The sequence below is a fragment of the Talpa occidentalis genome, unplaced genomic scaffold (assembly GCF_014898055.3).
Source record: "Talpa occidentalis isolate TD23 unplaced genomic scaffold, MPIMG_talOcc4v2.1 talOcc4.5, whole genome shotgun sequence".
Lineage (NCBI taxonomy): Eukaryota > Metazoa > Chordata > Mammalia > Eulipotyphla > Talpidae > Talpa > Talpa occidentalis.
The window spans coordinates 81434200-81459497 of NW_023604861.1; the positions used below are offsets into that span (position 1 = coordinate 81434200).

The window sequence follows — 25298 nt, forward strand, 5'->3', positions numbered from 1 at the left end:
TTAAAAAATAGGAAGAAAGGACCTAGGTTTTTTAAATAAATACATCCTGCTTTGGTAAGATAATGTACCAATGGGACTGAGTTTCACTATAGACATTCTCCAATTATGGTTATTTCATTCTTCAAGTAACAAGGTATATTCAATTGCAATGTTTAAAGGAGTCTGAGGTATCAATGTCTACTTAAATAAAAAGAACATCAATACTTGGCATCTCTATGACCATTACAATCTATAAAATGTCTTCTCACACTTTATCTCATCTGATTGAAGTAGAATATAATTATCATTCCACTAAATCCAGCCTCCAGTGGGTTACATTTGGAGAAAACTGCAAAAGCCTAGTTAAACGTTCTCCCCGTTACACACCTCTTCAGCAAGAGGCTATTCTTTTTTTTTTTTATAATAAATTTTAGTTTTATATTCCCCATACAATTGCAACCCCCTTATTTTGAACCCAATCCCTCCCCTCCCGCCACCTACCCCCCATAGAGTGTCTCTGGTTCATAGTTTTTTGTTGATTTTGATTTTCACTTTCTTATAGTTATTCATTTTCCTAGTCCCTTATTTAAGTTTTCTAGATTCCTGCTATGAGTGAGACCATCCAGTATTTTTCTTTTTCTTTCTGGCTTATTTCGCTGAGCATGATCCCTTCCAGTGCCATCCATGTTGCTGCAAATTGCATGTGTTTTATCTTTTTTTAATGCTGAGTAATATTCCATGGTATATATGTACCACATCTTCTTGATCCAGTCATCTATTTTTGAGCATTTGGGTTGTTTCCAAATCTTAGCTATTGTAAACAGTGCTGCTATAAACATAGGGGTGCAGGTGCTCTTTGGAATTGATGTTTCTGTGACCAGTGAGAATGGCATATATTAAAAAACTAGCAACAACAAATGTTGGCGAGGGTGTGGAGAAAAAGGAACTCTTCTGCACTGTTGGTGGGAGTGCAAACTGGTCCAACCACTATGGAGAACTGTGTGGAGATTTCTGGACCTACTAAACATAGAGCTTCCATATGATCCAGCAATTCCACTCCTAGGTATTTACCCAAAGGACAAAGAGGCTATTCTTATAAACTAAACCTTGCTGAGCCACACATTACCTACCGACTAGGAGCTAGAGAAATAAGGGTTATTAAAACATAATTAGCCTGATCTCAAAAACAACTGTCTCATGATAACTTTGTCTAACAGCTTCTTAAGACCTCAACCAATGTTTTTGCATTGTTTCTAAAAGCAACCTAATATTATGTACAAGGTAACATTTAAATCATATATACATATACACACATGAGATAAGATGAATTAACAGAAGTCTGGAATTCTGAGTCCAAATTCTATACTCACTAGTAAACTAATTTTTCTTTTGAAAAGAAAAAAAAGCATAAGGGGAAGAAGATAAAAAGAAATTTAACATGTCAGGATTGAAGGCTGTTTATGAAAAAAACCTTCTGCACTAGATAAAACAGAGCAGTCTCAATGTAAACATGAACAGATTGAAAATTTGCTAATTTTTTTCAAAAAACCAAGAATTTTACATTTATGAGTTTCAATTTCCTGAATTAACTGCTCCCCATCTTTTATGAAATGAAAAGGTTTTACTAGTAAGTAAATGGAGTGACTACACTGTGTTTTTTATCTAATTATATTAATAAGATGACCCACAGTTTATACAACTGAAAATCCTACTAAAAAAACTTAAAAGGTAAAAAAAACAATAATCCTAAATTCAAACAAAGTCAGTCAACATAGCAAATGTACATGTAAAAATATATAATAATCATTAAACAAATTGCAGTTAAAAGTTAGACTATGTTATTCAAATAATGATCGCATCTATAACAGCCTGCCATACAATACTCTTTTCTTCATCAAAACATCTTATTTATAATAATGTACCCCTTATAATTTTAATTTAAAAGAAAAAGCTTTACACTGTCAACTACTGTATCATCTCAGAGCTTTTAAAGTAACAAATTATTAAAAGCAGTTTTCTAAATGCCAAAGCAGACAGACAAAATATACTTTGCAAATTAGAAAAATGTCAAAATATGTTTCCCCATAAAAAAAGCACATTTTTAGAGGCCCAGCACATTCATTCACTCCAAGAACAAAGAATTAGTAAAAAATGAACAAAAGAAGAGAAGATTCTTCCCCATCCATGCAGAATGCATTTCCCACCTCTTTCTCCCTGTGATCCCCACCGTGTGAATTTTGATCCAATCTGAGTCCTAGCTAAGGATATACAACAGAAAAAAATTCTACTCGTCAGAGAAGGCACAAAAACAAATCCTTTTCATGTCTAGACTACATGTATGAGTGGAGCTGACCAAAGGGATACTTATTGCAGTTTAAGAAAAACAATTTTTTGTAACTACTGTACTTAATTTATACATTTTCCCCATGGTGTGATGTAGAAACAGTTTTTACCTGTTCTGTAGAGTATTGGAATGTGATCAGTAGAAAGTTTATGTTCACTTCGTACACCAATCAACAGAGGGCTACCTCGTCTATTAGTACAAAATTAGACAGAATTAAGCCATTTGTATAAATAATACACCAAAGGTATAAAATTTAAATTTGATGAGGGAACATTCTACAAATAATGTTTAAATTCTCCAAGTCTGGCTTCAGGTATAACAAAAAAATGACACGAACAGAAACTCAAAAAATATTCAAGAGCAGGTCAGCCAACTATGAACCATAATCCAAGTTTGTCTATTCTTGCAAAGAGAATTTTACTGGAAATAGCCATGCCCATTTTTTTTGATATTTTATTTTATATAATTCTTACATCATTTTTCATTTTTGCACAATGTATGCATTTTCATTTTGGTTATATTCCCCATATAATTGCACCCTCCCCTATTTTGACCCTAATCCTTCCTCTCCACACCCCTCCCCACTCCCCATGGTGTGTCTCTGGTTTATAGTTGCTTGTTGATTTTGATTTTCACTTTGTATTAATTAGTTTTTTTCCTGGTCCCTTATTTAGGTTTTCTAAATACCTGCTATGTTTTCTAAATACCTGCTATGAGTGAGACCATCTGGTATTTTTCTTTTTCTTTCTGACTTATTTTGCTGAGCATGATCCCTTCTAGCTCCATCCATGTTGCTGAAAACTGCATGTGTTTATCTTCTTTGATTGCTGAGTAATATTCCATTGTGTGTATGTGTGTGTGTATATATATATATATATACACATATATACATATATGTGTATATACACACATATATGTATATGTATACATGTGTGTATGCATATATATGTATACACACACATATATATGTATATACACACATATATGTATATACACACACATATATATACACATACATATATATACACACACATATATATATACACACACACACACATATATATATATATACACACACACACACCACATCTTCTTGATCCAGTCATCTATTTTTGGGCATTTGGGTTATTTCCATAGCTTAGCTGCTATAAACATAAGGGTGCAGGTGCCCTTTGGAATGAATGTTTCTGTGTCATTTAAGTAAATATCTAGGAGTGGAATTGCTGGATCATATGGAAGCTCTATCTTTAGTAGGTCAAGAAATCTCCACGGGCCTCCCCTGGTGGCACAATGGTTGAGCGCTGGGCTGCAAAGCTGCCCGCAGCCTCTGCAGTGCCAATTCGATCCCCAGCCGCCGGCGAGGGTCCCACATGGCGTGCAGACCTCTCCTGCTGCGCCCACTGCTCCCCTCAGCAGTGTATTTTGTCGGTCTGTCTGTTCTGTTCCCTGCTCTGGCTCTAGTGAATTCTCTCACCCTCCTGCACTTCTGACTGTACCCCGGTTCTTGTATAAATAAATAAATAGATCTTAAAAAAAAAAAAAAAAAGAAATCTCCACACAGCTCTCCATAGTGGTTGTACCAGTTCATGCCCATTTTTTTTAACATATTTTCTATGACTGCTTTCACATTTCAGCAGCAAAACTAAAGAGTTGTAAGAGGTTCTTTACCTAGAAAGTCTAAAATATTTACTATCTCACCCATTACAGGAAAAGCTTAACAATCTCTGTTCTGTAACAATGTATTTGAATTTTTTCTTTTTAAATATTATAATAAAGTAAAAATCAAAATCAACAAGCAACTATAAACCAGAAACACACTACGGGGTGGGGGGGAGGGGGTAGTATCAAAATAAGCAGGATGGGAATTGTATGGGGACTATAACCAAGATGAAAATGCATACATTGTGCAAAAATGAAAAATGATGTAAAAAATATATAAAAGAAAAAAAAAAGGAGTTCATAAAAAAAAAAAAGAAAAAAGGATTTTGTGGTTAGACTTAAATATTCTAGCAAAAGTAGTGATGGTACAATTATCCAGAACTCTGCCTAGAATATATACTTCCAAAAATATGGAGAAAGTTAAATTTGGGGGCCTAAAATTATCAAATACACAAAGGAAACATGGAGCCCCACTACAGACAAAAGGCTAATTATAAATGCCAAAGTATATCTGCTTTATTGAGAAACTCTATTAAATAAGAGTTGTAAAGGAGCATATTAAGATAAAAATATATACAGCTATATCTAAGAAAGGGCAAAGCCTTTATAGTGAAGAGCCTTTTACAGTATCTGGAAAATAAACTTATAATTCAAATGTTCCAGAATACATTTAATTACTAGTTATGATCAATTTATACGTACCGTGTGCCAACTGCTTGGCCAGGAAAATGAACACTTTTAAATACAAGTGCAAAAGCACCTTCCTAAGAAGAGGAAAACATATATTAGCAATATTTATTATAATCAATTATCAAGTGTGAAATGCCTAAATCATATTGGCTTTTGCATAACATTTTTTTGTTCATACAACTATTCTTTTGCATTTGTTTATAAAGGAACCTAAGTTTTAAGTAGATATTTACTCCTGAGTTTTGGTGTATTCAAGATCCATTTTTCAAACAAACCCATTCTTGAAATATGCTCACTAGATAATAGTACCAAACCAAACCACTTTAAAAACCTTTGTGCATGCTACAAATATTTCTAAATAGAGATATCTTATCTCCTGTACATTGTTGCATTATTAGGGGTGAAGAGAATTTAAAAAGATCCCCAACTTAATATACAAAACCAACTCTCTGACCCAGTAAATTTTTACCACTGTTAACTTCTATTCTGTTTTGGGTCTCCCTGGTGGCGCAAGGGTTAAGTCTCAGTGCAATCAAGCTCACGCCAGTCAATGCAACACGAGTTCAATCCCCAGCCAAGGAGATAACCCACATGGCGCAGAACTCTCCTGCCTTGCCCACTGCTCCCCTCAGCAGTGTATTTCAGTACATCTGCCTGTTCTGCTCCCCATTCTGCCTCTGAAGAATCCTCTTACCCACCCTCCCACCCCAGAATCTCTGGCCTATACCCCAGTTCTTGTATGCATAAATAAATCTTAAAAAAAAAATTTCTATTCTGTTTTACCTCAATATTAAAGATAGCAAATATACACAATCACAATACTAACACATACACCATCCCATTCCATCAACCCAACCTTCTCGGGGACAGGGCCTAAGTAAATTAAAAATGAATAAAGGAGAAGCATGAGATAGGAAAGGGAAGGAATCACCACAGAACACAAACTCTGTTGTACAATGTGTAGAATGTACAATGTATAAAAGTAAGAAAAAGCTGGAAAGGTACACTACTCTGCCTTGAGCCCTTTACTATTAAGTAAAGGGAAGGAGCAAGTCTATCTTCTCCATCTTCCTATTTCCTATTGCAGAAATCTTAAGATTTGGGCAGAAGTAAGTGGTAAGGGTTAGACCTTAGTAGAGAAAGAAATAAAGGGTTTTTAAATGGGAAAGCTAGAGTTCTGAGCAGGGGAAGGGTGGAAATCACTATGCATTTGGATTTTTGTGGATATTTAACGTCTTTGATCTTTAATTTTCACTTTCATTTGGTCTGAGAAATACTGTTTTATAGAGGTGCAGGGCCAAAGTAAAGTCCCATTAAGAAAAGATAAGGAGATGATTTATACTGGCTCCAAGATACACAAACATCCCAAAAGAGAGTATGCATTTCACTGAAGTTACCTTGTGCTGTTACTGACTGAGAAGAACACTTAAATGAGCACAAAGAAAGAAAATGATGAATCCCTGACTGTGTATTATGTATATGTTTGCATGGATGTGTATAGGTTTGTAGTTATGTATGCCTAGATTTTAGACAAACTGATTCTGGACTCTGGACTATTTTTAATTCTTGTGACCCTAAACAACCTTAAAAGAAGTAGAATTTTTTTAAGTGGTGTGGAAAAGGGAGTGGTCAATAGGTTAAAAAATGATCTCTCAAAGTCATTCAAGTTGAATGGTAATATCTAAAGGAAGCAAAAGTCAAAAAAACTTAAATGAACATAGTTCCTGCTTATCAAACTAATTTTAAGAGTTTACCATAATTGGTATTGGCAATAATTATCTGTATGAGTACAGTTTAGTACCTACCAGTTGTTGGATAACTCTCTCCACTAAGGTAGTAAAACTGGTATCTTGACTTTCCCGATTGTCATACATGTATTTAACCAGCTTGGCAATTGTCTCTGTGTCTGTTTCAGATTCAAAGTCATAGCCTTTGCTTTCCTGTAATTAGAAAGGGAGGGGGAAATAACATTTAATAAAATATTGATGATCTCCAAATCTTTTCTACAAAGTTTTTTTCCTCAAAAATTTCATTAACTGATTTCTAATTCTAGTATTTTTGACCAATAGCTCAAAATTAAAGTCACCATCTTATAACAGTGAACCTAAATACATATAAATTGTATTTTAAATTAATAAAATATAATGAAATAATATTCAAAAAATGCTAATTCCATAATGAAAATGACTTTCCTTGATAATGATAATGCACTGTTATTAGCTATATGTGGCTATTTAAATTGATTAAAATTAGATAAATTTCAAATTTAGTCAGTCATATAGCTCCACAGACACATGTGGACATTGACTATTGAGTTAGACAGGACAGGTGAAGGATTCCAACACCATAGCAAGTTCAACTGGATAGCCCTGAGAATGTATTCATGAAGGTCATTCATCATGACTATATTACTATATAGTACACAGCTCTTTAGGGCACAGAACCTTCACTGAATCTGTACTAATTCTTCTTACATATCCTAGAATCCTTTTTAAAAGTCTCTCACAATGTAAAAGATGCCCTACACCCAATTCCAACCTTACTTGAACTTTTGGGGTCATTTATAATAAAGTCACATAATTATTTCCTTTTCATTTAAGAAATAATATTCTGCGGTCAACAAAGCAAACCACCATTGGAATTACCATCTTAAGGATTACTTGTTATATCTAGAAGGTACTGCATATCCCAACACACAACCTCCCTGCTCTCATCAGAAATATTCTAAAAGATGGTGTTTTTAAAGTTCACATTACTTACCAAAAACTTTTTCAAGTCTTTATAGTTGGTGATAATTCCATTGTGAATAACAATAAATTCTGAAACAGATAAAAAGTATTGATGATGAAAAATATAGGTCTGGTAAACACTGTGAGTAGCAACTACTGCTAGTACACTTTCCTCAAGTCAAAAAGTTTGTCACTTTTTGTGACAAATACTGTACTTCCAGGTGGAATCAAGTATCACCTAGTTTTCATTATGTACCATCCTCAGATAGATAAGCAATATTATTTACGTGGCTGCGTGGAAGCACACAATACCAGGGAGGTGGGTACAGTGGAAAAACACAATAAAGTATGGTCTAGAGACATAAATTTCACTTGTGACTAAACTTCTAAACCAATACCACCATATGAACAGAGCAAATTTCCTAGGTCTAGTTCCTTACTTGCAAAATGAGAGGACTAAACTATAGAATTATTACCTCACTTCTTTGTTCATTCATTCTTATGCATAAAACATTCCTAAGTTTAAAGAGAAAAGTATTTCAAATAAAAATATCTGATTTATACAAAATAAGTTTAGGATATAAAGAAGTTACTAAGAAAAACCAAACAGCTATTCAGATCTATACTTACAATCATTTATCTCAGATCCAGACAATTCTTAGACTATCAGATAAATGAATATCAAAACTGTATTCCATATGCTTTCCAAAATGCATATAATGTGACAATTTTCATCTTTTTTGATTAAATAACTTTGTAAGAATGGCTAACCAAGAGTTCACAGTATTATTATTTGTGGTCACTAACTGTATATAAAGACTGCCAGCGTGCCTTGATTATTTAAAGTTCATATAAGTCAGGAGAGAAATTACTACTAAATTCAACCTTATTATTACATTAAATTTCAAAATATTTTTAATATGCTTAAAGAAATATTTGATATTTTGGTCTGACACTAAATGAGCTTGAACTGAACTTGTTACAAATCGAAACATTTTTACTACACTTTTGAGAGAAAAAGATACCACAAAATGATATCATAAAAATAAATCTAGGGCCTTCCTGGTGGCGCAAGGGGTTAAGCACCATACTGCGAGGCAATCCACAGCCTCGACAGCACGAGTTCGATCCCTGGCAGGGAGCAACCCACATGGCGAAGCAGACCTCTCCTGTCTCATTCACTGCTCCCCTCAGCAGTGTATTTCGGTCAGTCTGCCTGTTCTGTTCCCCACTCTGTCTCTGGTGAGTCCTCTCACCCCACCCCCACATCTCTGGCTTGTGCCCCAGCTCTTGTATGCATGAGCAAATAAATCTTTAAATAAATAAATAAATCTTTAAATAAATAAATAATGAATGCATCTAAAAGAAAAATTTTAATGCTAGACCACAAAGAATCATAAATAGTTAATTGCTGACATAAAGCCTTAAAGTCAAATTCTCAAAACATAATCCAGATAGTTTTCAGGAATCATTTATAAAGTCCTTATCAGTATTAAAAGTTAAGAGTGGTTGTTAACATTCCAATCTTACTCAATGATATAAGTATGTGAAGCACAAGAAACCTAAAAAGGCAGTTGCTGAATTAAATTATGAAATCTTGTCTCAAAAGGTATACACATATATAGAAACACAGACATACCACATATGTATTTGTTCATTTTTAAAAGTGAAAGAAGAGACTGAAAACATAATTGATTGTGTACTGATAAACATTAAAGCAGGTGTTAGGTACATGGGACTCTATAAAGTCTCAACTTCTGAATACATTTGAAAATTTCCAAACTAAAATAACAAAAACATAAGAGCCTTCAATTATTCTCCCACTGTAGACCCCTCTACAATCATTTCAGTTGTCCATACCATTATTTTTATCAGAGCGCTGGGGATGGCTATTGACAGGATTGGGTTCTCCATGTGTTGCCCAACGGGTATGAGCTATTCCAAGATGTACATCAAATTCTATATCCAAATCCATATCCTGTTGTTCTAAAGACAATAAAATCAAAAATCCCAATATTAAATCATGCTATACATTATACTTAATATAATTACTAGAGTGCTGCCCAACTAGAACAAACAATTATTAAAACTGAAGATCAGGCATATTCAAAATGATAAAAGAAAGATTTAGAAGTTAATGCAGCTGAAATATTTTAGGGCAAATGGTTTCAAAACAAAAAACAAAAAAAAAGTGCATACAGAGAGATAAAGCAAAGGTGACAAAATATTAAACAGCTGGTAGAGTGAGAGGAAATGTTGCATGTGTGTACACACACGTAGGATTAATGTGCTATTCTTTCAGTTTTGTGGAAGCCTAAAAATTCTCAAACTCAGTAATTATGGCCCAAAAAGAGTTAATATGATTTTTAAATGTTTTTAATCTCTACCTTAGAATAAATCGGTCATTTTAATTGGACATGTAAATATAAAATCATTTTCTCAATGCTACACAACATTACAACTTCAATGTCTTTAGTCTCCAGTGAATGTAAATATATTTCACAATATAAAATGAAATTATGACAGCTTTCAAAATCAAAGAATAGAGCAACACCAAGAAAATATAAAGATATAGGCCGATGGCTCCTATCTTGAAAAGCAGCAGTTTTAATTTCTTTTCCCAACAAGCTATTCCTCCTTGCTTTTTCCAGAAAAAAATGAACAAGGCTCCCTGGTGATGCAGGGGTTAAAGTCTCTGCACTATCAAGCAATCACCAGACACTGAGGCATGAGTTCGATCCTGGCCTGGAAACTAACCCACATGGCTCAGACCTTTCCTGTCTCACCTGCTGCTCCCCTCAGCAGTGTATTTAAGTACATCTGTCTGTTCTGCTCCCCACTCTGTCTCTAGTGGATCCTCTCATCCCCCGCACCTCTGGCCTACATTCCAGTTCTTGTATGCATAAATAAATATTTTTTAAAAAGAAAATGAACAATTCTAGCTATTTACTAGCAATGCCTCACTTTTTTTCTTTTCTTTTCTTTTCTTTTTTTTTTTTTTTTGTGGGACCCTTGCAGGCGGGCGGCCGGGGAACAAACCAGCACTGCAGAGGCTGTGGGCAGCCTCGCAGCCCAGCACTCAACCGCTGCGCCACCAGGGGAGGCCCTAATGCTTCACTTTTAACTTCCTATATACAAAATTCATTTGACTAAGTAAGAAACAAGATAACAAAGCTTACCAGAATTAAATCTAAATTAAGAACAAACTGCTCAGAAGTCTGAATAGGAAAGTCTGTGCATTTGAGCACCCAATTTTTGTGGCTTTTACAGAAGTTGATCAGAGGTGATTCTAAAACAAATCTTATCAGGAAACAATGCTGAAATCCTTACATAGACTTCTACTGCTCTAAAAGGTAGTGTGCATCCCTAGGTACCCATATGGATCATCCTAAACCCAGTCACAGGGATTTATAAAAAGATCCTTAAATCTACCCTTAAATCTACTCTACAACCAGAAAATCATCTTCTCACAACATAAAGTCTCAAAACCTCCTTGTGGCATACAAGACCCCTACCTTTCCATCCTCATCTCCCACCCCTCCAATTATCCCTCAGTGCCTTCAACACACCTTTTACAAATAACAGCAGCCAATAGTAACAGAGAATTTACTTAGTGCAAGGTACTAATGACTTCTCATCATTGTAGCCCTGTCACTGTGGCACCAGCTACCACTGTCTGTCCCTGAACTACTTCAACAGGCCTTTGTACAACCTACTCTTTGTACACCAACCAAAGTAATCCTTTCAAAATAGAAGTTAGGCCATGTCACTCCAATGCAAAATTTTTCAGTAGCTCCCCATGAATTTTACACATAGTAAAATCTACATGACCTTGCCCTCAGTCACCTCTCTAGCCTTATCTCCTTCCACTCTCCCCATCACTTACAATGCTCTAGCGCCACTAACTTTCAGCTACACACAGACCTAGCCTCCACACTAGGTGTTCCCACTGTTTAGCATTCCCTCCTTCTCAAATGTCACATCTACAATACATTTTCTTCATACCACTCATCACCTATCTAACATATTTGTTTGCTGTATGATTATCTCACTAGCCAAAAAGCTCCCTCAGGGCAGGGAGTTTGCCTATCTTTTTCTCTGTTGTATGCATAGGGCCTAGAACAAGGGCTAGAATTTAATGGTACTCAATAAATACTCATTTTGTTATGGATCCTCCCTATACTCTGTGAGGTAATATTGTCCCCACTTCACAGAATAAGAAATTGAACCTCCAATAGATCACAAAACCTGCCCTAGGTCACAGTGGCTAGGACACAAAAAAAGGATTCTTTCTCTTCTCAACTGTGTACTGAATAATTAAGGCAAGTTGATAAATGACCTCCAGAAAAGTAAAGACTATTATCACTAGCTAATAGGTTAAGGCAAACAATAAAAACATTTGACTAGTTTTTTTAACTATAATTAAAGCAAGTATTTTATCCCCACTTTAGCAACCAGCATTGGAGAAAGTAATGCGATTCTGTAAATGGAATCCATTTCAAATTCATAATTGCCATATCTATTTCACTGTTGCCAAAGAAACATTATCTAATGTTTAGTAAGAAAAATCCACTGCCATAACAATAAGCACATTCCTTACAACAAATATTTCATGTTTTACAAATTAGTTATGACTTCTAATCCTTGACTGTTCTATTCAACATTATCCCTATTCTAGTCTTTTGTTGAATCTTAAATCTAGATAACCCCCACACTCAGTTTTTTCTAATCTCCTCCCACAAGCTGCCAAGCAACATTGAAGAAAGTCACAAAAATCTGTAAAATCAATCCATTTCAAGTTCATGGTAATTACCATACTTATTTCACTATGCCATTTAAGGAATATTGCTTATTCATTAAGCTGAGGGGTCCATCAAATCAACAACAGATCATGAGATCTTTGCTACTCTCTTTCAGTCATAATCCTACGTATAGTACCTCTATTACCACGTTACTCAGCATGTTCCCCTTCACCTGGTAATTCTGTTTAGTTTTTCTTTACCTTTACTCCTATAAAGGTTAACTTTCCCCTACCTGTGCCTTGACCTTTTGAATGTTAATCCAGCAATAATTTCCTTATTTGCATCTTCTATCTTTCCCATACCTTCACCTCAAGACTTCTTTCCAGATGTCACCCTTTTTTTAAAATAGCTCAAACATAGCAAAACATTTACATGCCTATATCCAGAGATAACAAATATTAACAGTCACTTGGGATTCATCTTTTTGAGATATAAAATGATTTAAAAAGCTTAGTTTTTATCACTCACTAGAAAAGCAGTCTTTTGCTCCCAAATTTCAGTCCTTTACAGTCAATAATACTATCTCATAACAGTATCTACTCCTCTGTTTTTCCATTTCCTCATGCAAAACAAGGATGATGTTACCTACTGCATTGGCCATAACGAAGAATAAATGAGGTAATACATGTAAAGCTCCAAAATTGCTTGGAACACAGAAAAGCAATCAATAAATGATAGCTGTTATTATCAAAGTCAGAAACTACCAATAACTTATTAATTCACCAATCCAATGACCTTTGTAAGATATCTTCCTCCCTTTTTATCTTAACAGGTGAAGCATACTGAAATATGCTAGGGATAATAAAATAAGCATCACAAGTATACAAATACCCACATCCAGAGTTAACAAATGTTAACATCTAACCATTTGTGCTTTAGATCTTCAAAATCTAAAATGCAAAAAAAGGCAGTTGATGCCTCCTTCATTTCCTTCTCTGTCCTAGCCCCAAGAGGATTCTCAAGTTGCCACAGACAGAAATTTCCCATATGCAACCCTAAATTTCTATTATGATAACAAATGGTAGTATTTTTTTGTGTGCTTTTTAAATAGGCCTATACTTTATACAACCTTTTGCAAGCTGCTGTTATCACTCTATTTGGTTCCCAGAAATTATTACTATGCCCACATTCAGAACCAGGTCCAGTATACTGTTTTCAAGCACTATAAATGGTCATTTACTATCATTACAACTCATTTTCCCATTTCCTTACTAACAGAAATTTAGGTTATTTCTTGCAATGAATCTTGCTGCAGTGTCTCCTTTTTCACAGTATTTCTTATATGCCCAAAGAGTGGAAGTACTTGATTACAGGGCATTTAGAAACTTTCAGTTTGCTTTTCAAACTGATTTATCAGTAACAAATCCACTGGCAATGCTCCAAGTTCCTATTTCTCCACTACTTTCTGACTCTCCAGCAGGAGGAGGTATGTTTCATATACTGACATTCAGATGATAATTCTGGTCACAATCTATCTTTCTAGACTTCCATATTTACCAATCAATAATACAGATAAAAAGGCCACCTACTACTTCATCAATACACTTTGCTAGCCTATTCTTGTCTTTACCCAAACTATTCTATTTGGAAGGTGCTCCTTTCTCACGTTCACTGCTCAAATGTTAACCAGCAGTCATTCCTTATATATGAGAGTCCCAAACTTGTGGGAATTCTCTGTCCCCTTAGAACAAATTCTTTTTTCACTTCTATAGAACCTACTATAATCATCCTGATATAGAGGATGAATATACACATTAGACAAAATATTTATATAATAGTTTCTGAAGTATAGTTATTTGGGCGGTCTGCTTTACCCTGCACTAATCTCACCCACAGGACACACAAAGTATTGATTTAATTTGTAGTACTACAAGCTTTGTAAACTATATGTTGGGTTTATATGGGGGAAAAAAAAATCACTAAATCCATTATCTTCTTCTATCTATATTCCTGCTGCAATTATTATGATGGCTTAATTTGAGCAGGTACATAAAAAATCCTGTTTCCTGGTATTTGTGGAAGGTTTTAAAACTGTTTTTTCAATCTATTTAAGGTTTTTGTTTTGTTTTCAAGTATCCTATGAAAAAGTAAAATGCATAAGTATAAAATTATAGATACTCAGAAGTATTTAATATATATGGAGCATGAATGCCCAGTCAATTACTTTATGCCAGTGAAGAAAATCATGAGAGAAAAACATGATACTTACCTGATTAAATTAGAACTACCAAATGGTACGACACTGAGACTGATTACACATCCAAGCTAGCCATTTAGTCCAAAGTGAAGAAACTACCAAATGAAGACACACGAACAAGGGAACTACTAAAAATGTCTTTTGTCTTATAAAAGTCCCTCTTTTCAAGAATTGTGGCTACTTCATTTTAGAATATTGAGTTTGAACCCTACATCAGAAAACAATGTACCTAACTAGTTTTCTTCCCTAGTTAATGTAATCACTTTGGGTTGTTTTTAGTTCTAGAACTTTTTTTTTTTTTCATTAATTTGTCTATTTAACATTGGCTTACATGACTGTATATGATATAGAGGAATAGGTTCATACCTCCTCAGACATAAATATGATCATTCTGAAGCTCAGGCACACTTTAAAACCAGTACAAACAGTAACAAAACTATTTTTTTTCTCCTTTCAACTTCAAGAACCATTATTCTCAAAACAGACCTAAAAAGGAATGAAAGGCAATTTGATAGGAAAGGAAAGAAAGGTGAGGGAAAACAAAAATAAAATTACTGTGAACTTCTTCATCCAGAGCCTTAACTTTCCCTTTCTTCTTAATGAGCTGGATTTTGCAGGCATTGGCTTCCCAATCTTTGTCATTGCCGCCATCAAATCCCACACCTAAATCATCAAGGAGTAGAAAAGCAAGATTTAGAAAGTATTACTAAAATTAGCATTGTGAGGCACAAATTTTAATTAAAAATACATTTTCATCTAAGTGATTAATTCATCAATCAACATATACTGAAAACCTGTTATGTGTCAAGTATCATGATAGCTGCCAGTTAATGAAAATAACTTAGTTCCTAGGCTCAAATTTCTAATAGTCTTCTGAAAAAATAGACAAGAAAAAGTAATTACAGTACAGTGTAGTTTTAGATTACAATAAAAAGAGCCAGGTTACAAGCAGAACACAAGGGAGAAATACAGATGATGGTCACCCATCTCAGAAGGGAGAAATGTGTCAAGGAACACATCTCTATAGATTCTACTTAAGCTACTATGACATTTGAAAAAATTACCCTGAAAGTACTGAAAAAGCAGTGAACAGTTTGAAGTAAAGAAATAACATTGCAGGGGACTCCCTGGTGGTGCAACGGTGGGTTAAAGTCTCAGCACCATCAAGCTATCACCAGCCATTGTGGCATGAGCTCCATCCCTGGCCAGGGAGCTAACCCACATGGCACAGCAGACCTCTCCTGTCTCACCTGCTGCTCCCCTGAGCAGTGTATTTCAGTATATCTGCCTGTTTTGCTCCCCACTTTGTCTCTGGTGAATCCTCTCACCCCCCGTATCGCTGACCTACACCCCAGTTCTTGCATGCATAAAAAAATAAATTTTGAAAATAAATAACACTGCAAAATACTTAGAAAACTCTCTTTGGAAACAGTGTAGAAACAGACTGAAAGGGGAGAAACAGAAAAAGAAATAAACTTTTAGACATTATAGCTATAGCAAAGCAAAAATGAGAAGAGCCTCAATTAAACAGCGACAAGTAAAGAAGATAGAGATAAGTGATACTGAGATTAGAGCTAAATGGATATAAGATAAAAAAGCAAAAGTTTGGGATACTACCTAGGCTCAAAGGAATTGTTGAATGACTGTTAATAAAAGGAAGTCAGAAGACTAAAAAATATGGTGAGAACCTGAGATTCGTTCAATTCTGAGCATACAAAGTTTATAATACTGTGGTTAATCCAGGGACATATATCTAGGAGGCAGCTAGAAATACAGGTTTGTGCCTTGGGAAATACATCTGGATTTTAAGTCACCAATATATGGGAAGTTGATGGAAGATACAAACCAAAAAAAAGTGGACCTAGGAAAGAATTTTGAAGAACATTAATATTTAAGCAACTGTAGGAAAAAAAGGAGCACACACACACATACACACACCCCTCCCACCATGTGTTGTCAGAGAAGCTAAGGAAGGAATTTTAAGAACACAGGAGTTGAGGAATGAGCTGTAATTGAGGGAAGTCACTGAAGATAAAGGTACATTATATTTAGCAAAATTAAGTATATAGAAAAGAATTAACAAGTCTAACACTACTAAAAGAATTAGCAAGTCTAACACTACTATCCCTAGAAAGGCCTGTTTGTAATGTTGGCCACTGGCTGGAGTCTGAGAACTTGGGATTTCAGGAAGGTTATCATCACCCTAACTGATTAAAAATGGCTCATTGCACCTAAGCTGTTTGTTCAAACAATGCTGAACATCTGTTTCCCTTCTAGAAATGTCAAATTTTGGAAGATATTAGGCAGAGAATGTCTATGTGATTAGCCCCCAATAAAAAGCTTGGGCACTGAGTGACTAGTCAACTTTCCTGGTATACGACATTTCACATCCATTGTCAGAACTCATTGGGAGAACTAAGTGCATCTGTGTGACTCCTCCGGGAGAAGGCTCTTAGAAGCTTATGCCTGGTTTCCTCCAGATTTCACCCCATATATCTTTTCCCTTTATTAATTTTGCCTTATATTCTTTTGATCTCATAAATCATAGCTCTGAGTACATATATGGTGAGTCCTCCTAGAGAACTACCATATCTGGGGATGGCCCCACAATACAATTAAAAGAAGGAGCTAGTGTAGAACATAAAGTTTTTTTTACTTGCTTTGTCATTTATTTAAGATAGAAGAATCTTAGGTAAGTTCATCTGCCAACAGCACGGAAACCATGGACAAAAGGAAAGTTATGGGGGAGGGGGAGAGAGAATTTATAGTGTAAGGCTTTCAAAAACTTTGTTCTACTAATAGATATTTGTCTTTATAGTAACGTTCTTTACAAATGAGACACATAAGTAGCAATACTGCATGAACAGTAATACTGAAATTATATGAACAAACCCTTAAACAACATAAAAGATAAGAATTCTTTAGATTTTAGATTTACCTGATACAGCAAAACAGACTTTTTGAAAACAAAACTAGAGTATAGTCATCTAGAATAAACAAAAAACCTCTCTATTTAGATTCAAGAATCATGCACAGTTTAAAGTAAATACCAGCAGAATCATATCCTCTGTACTCCAGTCTCTGAAGGCCTTTGATTAGGGTCTCCAAAATTTCTCGTCTTGTACGAGGGACATGGTAGTTTAAGTAAGCAAATATACCTGCAAAGAAACAAATATTTAATGAAAGTTCTGACGAAAGAATCAAAATTGATATAATTATGACAGATTCCTCTTTGCATACTTATGTCTATGATGTGCCAAAATGTGAAACTAGGTCCACCTTTAAAAAATAAAGGTGCCCCTGGTGGCACAAGGGGTTAAGACACAGCCTACAAAGCTAGCCACAGCCATGAAGTACGAGTTCGATCCCCAGCCAGGGAGGGGACCCATATGGGGCAGTAGACCTCTCCTGACTCGCCCGCTGCTCCCCTCAGCAGTATATTTCAGTCAATCTGCCTGTTTTGCTCCCCACTCTCTGGTGAATCTTCTCAACCCCCTCACTCAGGTCTGCACCCTAGTTCTTATATGAATAAATAAACAAATCTTTTAAAAATATATATGAAATATATAAGAATTTCTATTTATTTATTTATTTATTTATTTTACGGTTTTTGTTTTTTTTTTAAAGATTTATTTTATTTATTTATTTATTTATACAAGCACTGGGTACAGTCAGAAGCACGGGAGGGTGAGAGAATTCACCAGAGCCAGAGCGGGGAGCAGAACAGGCAGAAGGACCGAAGTACACTGCTGAGGGGAGCAGTGGGCGGCAGGAGAGGTCTGCGCTCCATGTGGGACCCTCCTCTGGTGGCCGGGGAGCAGCCAGGGATGGAACCGGCGCTGCAGAGGCAGTGGGCAGCTTCGCAACCCAGCGCTCAACCGCTGCACCACCGGGGAGGCCCTTTTCAATTTATTTTTTAAGTGTTCAATACCTTTTCCCTAATAGCAAAACATTGGTTCTAGTGTCTTCTACTTTGTTGTAACACATGTTGCCACTGGAATGAAGCTCGATAACATGTCTCTCTTGCACATTTAAATTCTGAAACTCAAAGTACTATTTAAACCCTAACATCTCTAATTATACACTCTCTCACAGTCCATCTATATTGTCATTTTTCCTGAGAAAAAGCATGTACTTCCTGCTCACAAACCTTCACCCATTTCATCTTTCTTATTTCCCTCTGACAATCACATCAGACCACAACTTTTCACCATCTTGTCAAGTCAGTCCCTCTAGGTCTTTGTGGTCTGGTGTCCCTGAATACCTCGACAACAAAGTACAAGAGCCATACAGAACCCATCCATTCATCCATTTCAAGTTCACTTTTGCATGGACCCATCCAACTGCTAACCAATCCTAATTCATTGTTTGCCTAACTTTAAAACATCCCCCAGATTTTATTCCAAAGTCTAAAATCCAGATTGCTTTCAAATCCCCATTTCTCTCTTCCCAGCTTCTCAATTTTGGTACATTCTCACTTTACAGAATTGAAGCCTTCATCTTCATCTTCCATCTTCATCTTCATCCTGTATACCCATCCTTCCTTTCAAGCTCAAAATAAACATTTCCACATATAACTTCCTAAAGCCAGTCTTCTTTTTTTTTTTTTTTAATTTAAGATTTATTTATTTATTTATACAAGCACTGGGTACAGTCAGAAGCACGGGAAGGTGAGAGAATTCACCAGAGCCAGAGCGGGAAACAGAACAGGCAGACTGACGAAGTACACTGCTGAGGGGAGCAGCTGAAGCGGCAGGAGAGGTCTGCGTGGGACCCTCACCTATGGCCGGGGATCAAACCAGTGCTGCAGAGGCTGTGGGCAGCTCCGCAACACAGCTCTCAACCGCTGTGCCACTAGGGGAGGCCCTAAAGCCAGTCTTCTTATCTGTAACTCTTAATATGTGATTCCATAACTATGTAACCTACAACCTCTTGTTAATATCAAAATACTCTGAGGATCTGACACAAGAGTGGACTGAATTCTTATTATCCAATGATGAAAAACAACCTTTATTCAATTTCTAAAAAATGCTTAGGGTATGAATCAGTGAATAGATACCTAGTGAGAAGTTCACAGCTTACAGATCCAGAACCCAACTTTTCAACTCTCTCAGGGGACCTTTGCTCCCTAATGCTCCCTTCCCTACTCTGTTGGTATACCTGCTCCTCCTAAACACAAACTCAGGTCCTTCTGCCTTCGTATATGCTTTGCATTGATTTCATTATAGACAAAACCAGTTAACTTCTCTCTGCAGTACTAAACATGAATGACCTTTCCTTCTGCAAACTCTGTCTAAGGCAATACACCTCTTTGGAAATCTTCTGCCTATATATATCCACTGTTCTTTGGTCTCTTTTCCTGGAAGCTCTATTTCAGTTTTTTGAACCCACTGGCAGTAGGTCAATTTACTTCCTTCTTCATTCACTGTTGGGGAATATATTCTCTACAGCTAGCACCATTCCTAAATTTAAGAATTAATCCTGCCCCATTACCTGGAACATTCCTGGCCTAATCATAACCAGTCTCTGACTTTCTATTCATTCCACTTATAATCTATACCATAGCAATAACAAGGACTGTGTATTATAATCTACACATGTTGCATGTTTATTGTTCCTTCCAATCAGACAGCAATTCTTGAAGACAAGTCCCTTGTTTCAGTCTTCTCTCCAAAAGGCAAGAGTACCCAGTATAGGGCCTCCCCGGTGGCACAGCAGTTGAGCGCTGGGTTGCGAAGCTGCCCGCGGCCTCTGCGGCGCCAGTTCAATCCCTCGCTGCTCCCCGGCCACCTGAGGAGGGTCCCACATGGCGCGCAGACCTCTCCTGCCGCCCACTGCTCCCCTCAGCAGTGTACTTCGGTCCTTCTGCCTGCTCTGCTCCCCGCTTGGGCTCTGGTGAATTCTCTCACCCTCCCGTGCTTCTGACTGTATCCAGTGCATGTATAAACAAACAAACAAATAAATAATACATGCCTCTTTTAAAAAAAAAAAAAAAAAACAAAATGGCCATCCTACCAAAAGCAATTTACAGATTCAATGCTATTCCAAAAAAATTTCAATGACATTCTTCAAAGAAATAGAACAAAAATCGATGAAATTCATATGGAGCCACCAAAAACCTGAATAGCCAAAGCTCTCTTTAAAAAAAAGAGAAGGAAATGGAGGTATCACACTCCCAGATTTTACACTATACTACAAAGCCATAACAATCAAAACTGCAAGGTACTGGAAAAAGAACAGACACATGGACCCATGGAACCAAACAAAAAATCCAGAAATAAACGCACAGATTTACGGTCAACTGATCTTTGACAAAGGAGCAAAGAATACGCAATGGAGCAAAGAAAGTTTGTTTAATGGTGCTGGGAAATCTGGGTCGCCTCATGCAAAAGAATGAAGCTTGACAAAACACTACGGGATTTGCACATCAAAGACATCTTTACAGACACATCACCCAAAGCAGTGATAGTGAAGGCAAAGATAAACAGCTGGGACTACATCAAATTAAAGAGCTTCTGCACAGCAAAAGAGACAATAACAAAAACAAAGAGAAACCCCACCAACTGGGAGAACATTTTTGCACCCAACACTAATGATAAAGGACTGATCACAAAAATCTGCAAAGAGCTGATGAGACTCAGCAACAACAAAGAAAATAATCCAGTCAAAAAATGGGCAGAAGAGCTAAAAAGAAACTTCTCTGAAGAGGAAATGCAAATGGCTAACAGACATATGAAAAAATGTTCAACATCACTTGTAATCAGGGAAATGCAAATCAAAACTACCATGAGATACCATCTCACACCAGTGAGAATGGCACATATTAAAAAAACTAGCAACAACAAATGTTGGCGAGGGTGTGGAGAAAAAGGAACTCTTCTGCACTGTTGGTGGGAGTGCAAACTGGTCCAACCACTGTGGAGAGCTGTGTGGAGATTTCTGGACCTACTAAACATAGAGCTTCCATATGATCCAGCAATTCCACTCGTAGGTATTTACCCAAAGGACACAGAAACATCAATTCCAAAGAACACCTGCACCCCTATGTTTATAGCAGCACTATTTACAATAGCTAAGCTTTGGAAATAGCCCAAATGCCCAAAAATAGATGACTGGATTAAGAAGATGTGGTACATATACACCATGGAATATTACTCAGCATTCAATAAAGATAAACACATGCAATTTGCAGCAACATGGATGGCGTTGGAAGGGATCATGCTCAGCGAAATAAGCCAAAAAGAAAAAGAAAAATACCGGATGGTCTCACTCATAGCAGGAATCTAGAAAACTTAAATAAGGGACCAGGAAAAAGTCTAATTATAATAAAGTAAAAATCAAAATCAACAAAAAACTATGAACCAGAGACACTTTTTGGGGGGTGGGGGCGGGAGGGGAGGGATTGGGATCAGAATGGGGCGTTTGCAATTGTATGGGGGAATATAAAAATAAAATTTATCATTTAAAAAAAAAAAAAGAATGAAGCTTGACTACTACCTAACACCATGCACAAAAACCAACTCAAAATGGATTAAAGAATTAGACATAAGACCTGAAACCATAAAATATATAGAAGGAAATATAGGCGAAACACTACATGACATACACCTCAGTAACATCTTTAAAGACACATCACCCAAAGCAGTGATAGTGAAGGCAAAGACAAACAGCTGGGACTACATCAAATTAAGAGCTTCTGTACAGCAAAAGAGACAGTAACCAAAACAAAGAGACACCTTACAGATTGGGAGAAAATTTTTGCACACAACACTAATGATAAAGGACTGATCACAAAAATCTACAAAGAGTTGATGAAACTCAACAAAAACAAAGTAAATAATCCAGTCAAAAAATGGGCAGGAGAGCTAAAAAGAAACTTCTCCAAAGAGGAAATGCAAATGGCCAACAGGCATATGAAAAAATGTTCCACATCACCTGTAATCAGGGAAATGCAAATCAAAACTACAATGAGATACCATCTTACACCAATGAGAATGGCACATATCAAAAAACTAGCAACAACAAATGTTGGCGAGAATGTGGAGAAAAAGGAATTCTACTGCACTGCTGGTGGGAGTGTAAAATGGTCCAGCCGCTATGGAAAGCTGTGTAGAGATTCCTCAACCTGCTAAAGATGGAGCTTCCATATGATCCAGCAATTCCACTTGTAAGTATCTACCCAAAGGACACAAAATCATTAATTCAAAAGGGCACCTGCACCCCTTTGTTTATAACAGCACTATTTACAATAGCTAAGCTATGGAAACAACCCAAATGCCCAAAAATAGATGACTGGATCAAAAAGGTGTGGTACATATACACAATGGAATATTACTCAGCAATCAAAAAGATAAACTCATGCCATTTGCAGCAACATGGATAGAGCTGGAAGGGATCATGCTCAGCGAAATAAGCCAGAAAGAAAAAGAAAAACACCAGATGGTCTCACTCATAGCAGGAATTTAGAAAACCTAAATAAGGGACCAGGAAAAAGTCTAATTATAATAAAGTAAAAATCAAAATCAACAAGCAACTATAAACCAGAGACACAGTTGGGGTTGGGGAGGGAGGGAGTAGTATCAAAACAAGGGCGGGGTGGGAATTGTATGGGGACTATAACCACGATGAAAACACATTGTGCAAAAATGAAAAATGATGTAAAAAATATATAAAATTTTTAAAAATTTAAAAAAAGAAATAAGTTAACAGGTGTATTTGGAGAACTTCTTACAACCTGGATTCTTGCTAATTGTTAATCTCCAAGAATAGAAGTTCCCAAACTTTGTTATAAAACTCTTTCCAACCTTCTACAGCCCTCTACCAGCACCTATTTCTCCCTCTGCAGGAAACACAGCCAAGAAAATGTTTATTAAGCAATTACTCATTTTCTCTCACATCTACTTTATATCCATATTTCTAAGGATATGTTAACAGTATAAGTTTTATCCTAGCAACCAGTTGCAGCACCCCTCAATTACCCCCAAAGCCATTAGAAGTATAATTTTAAAAAACGTTTTTAAGGATTCACTTCAGAATAGTTTTAAATTACAAGCTCCCTTACTGTTTTTTAGATTTAGATTATAAGCTCCCTTCCAACTTCTAAAAAATTCCATATATATGCATCCTGGATCAGAAGGGTATAAACTCTACATTTATTTTTAAAAAGTAGCAAAATCTGTTAAAATTTGTAGGTAGCTTAAGTGACTTGATATTCTCACCAAAAGCAAAGGTAATACAAATAAAGACAAAGTACATTCCAAAGAACCAAGAATTGGAAGAAGATAAAATAAATTTAGAAAACAGACACATTATTCTTCTCTGGGAGATGCACAGCACTGATCAGCACCTAAGAGTTCCAAAAAGTACTCCAAGAAAAAAGTCAGTTCAACATTGTTTAATCCATTGCCTTCAAATTTACTTAACCATGGAATCTTTTATCTTAGTTAGCATTTATTAGCAGACTAATACAACCTGATAAACATAACAGTTTCACCAGTATGTATGAATGAAAAAAGCTTATCATAGAATTGTCAGCCCTCATTCTTCTGCTTCAGTATTTTACAAAATTGAAACAAAATAATTTCTTAGAAAAACTTGGACAGCAGGTAATCAGAAAGGAAATCTCTAAATTTCCCCACCTAATCTAATTTCCACTCAATTTCTCTAACTAGAAATCTTATTTCAATAAATAAGATGTGGGAGGAAAATAAAGATAAACTCTTATCTTTTTAATCAATAACCTTTCAAATTTAAATTTAGAACCCTATTACTGGAATCATCCAAACCGCTGGTTTGGGTCAAAGGCAAGACCTCAGAAATGCCTGAAATACTAGTTCTTTGTTTATTCTCTATAACATGTCTATTTCCTCCACAGTAAAACTCCGGATTGGGGATGTTGTCTATGTGAAAACTGCCAACATTAGTCTCCACCCTAAAAGCCTCACCCTTATGTGAACCTTTGTAAACTGGATCTCATTTTTTCTTTCTTTTTTTTTTTTTTTTTTTTATAGAGGCATGCTTTATTTATTTGTTTGCTGGTTTGTTTGTTTGTTTGTTTTGTTTATACATGCACTGGGTACAGTCAGAAGCGCGGGAGGGTGAGAGAATTCTCCAGAGCCAGAGCAGGGAGCAGAGCAGGCAGAAGGACCGAGGTACACTGCTGAGGGGAGCAGCGGGCGGCAGGAGAGGTCTGCGCGCCATGTGGGACCCTCCTCCGGTGGCCGGGGAGCAGCCGGGGATCGAACCGGCGCCGCAGAGGCCGCGGGCAGCTTCGCAACCCAGCGCTCAACCGCTGCGCCACCGGGGAGGCCCTCATTTTTTCTTTAAAAGTACTTTGACACCCTTTTTTCCTGGAAGATGAAGAAATCACCTGCAGCCAGGAAGTCAAGTACCTGAATAGGCACACACCTCATTATTCAGGAACAGTTAATTACCAAAGGAAACACACTAGATATTAATCAGTTTGCAAATCCACTGCTTCACAGTTCCAAACTAAATTGTGTCTTGCAAAGCTACTTTCCTAAGTTAGACAAAGCAAAAGTATAATTGATTCTAAGGTCAGCTCCATTCTAATAACTTCAGCAAGCTATTCATAGGAGTTTTTGTTTCTGTGCTTTTTAATCTAAATTTAAACCTGCTCATTTTCTGAAGCTTGAAATTAGCATAAAATTAAATAAATGAAAAATACCCACTAATGAGTACAAGCCACCTCCTGCTCAATACTGGCAAAAGGGCCCAGGAAAAAGTTTCTCAGATAGGTTCAATTCTGTTACAAATACACTTCCCTAGAAAAGGTTTTACTTTACTTCCATGGATAAAGTCAATTGTAAATTTCAACAAGAAAGGAAAAATACAATCTTTTTATTGACCATGATCAAGTTAATACCAACTTTAGAGCA

General features: G+C 36.3%; 1 protein-coding gene across 1 annotated transcript in view; it reads right to left on the minus strand.

Moving 5' to 3' along the window:
- Window positions 1-25298, minus strand: part of GFPT1 (glutamine--fructose-6-phosphate transaminase 1) — a 47192-nt gene that overhangs the window by 20875 nt on the left and 1019 nt on the right. The window contains exons 2-8 of the mRNA XM_037527536.2: window positions 17451-17558; window positions 14956-15063; window positions 9262-9387; window positions 7433-7491; window positions 6478-6612; window positions 4685-4746; window positions 2433-2512 (exon numbers count right to left, since the gene is read on the minus strand). Of these exons, the coding sequence (XP_037383433.1) occupies window positions 2433-2512; window positions 4685-4746; window positions 6478-6612; window positions 7433-7491; window positions 9262-9387; window positions 14956-15063; window positions 17451-17558 (678 nt within the window). The remainder of the gene's footprint in view (window positions 1-2432; window positions 2513-4684; window positions 4747-6477; window positions 6613-7432; window positions 7492-9261; window positions 9388-14955; window positions 15064-17450; window positions 17559-25298) is intronic.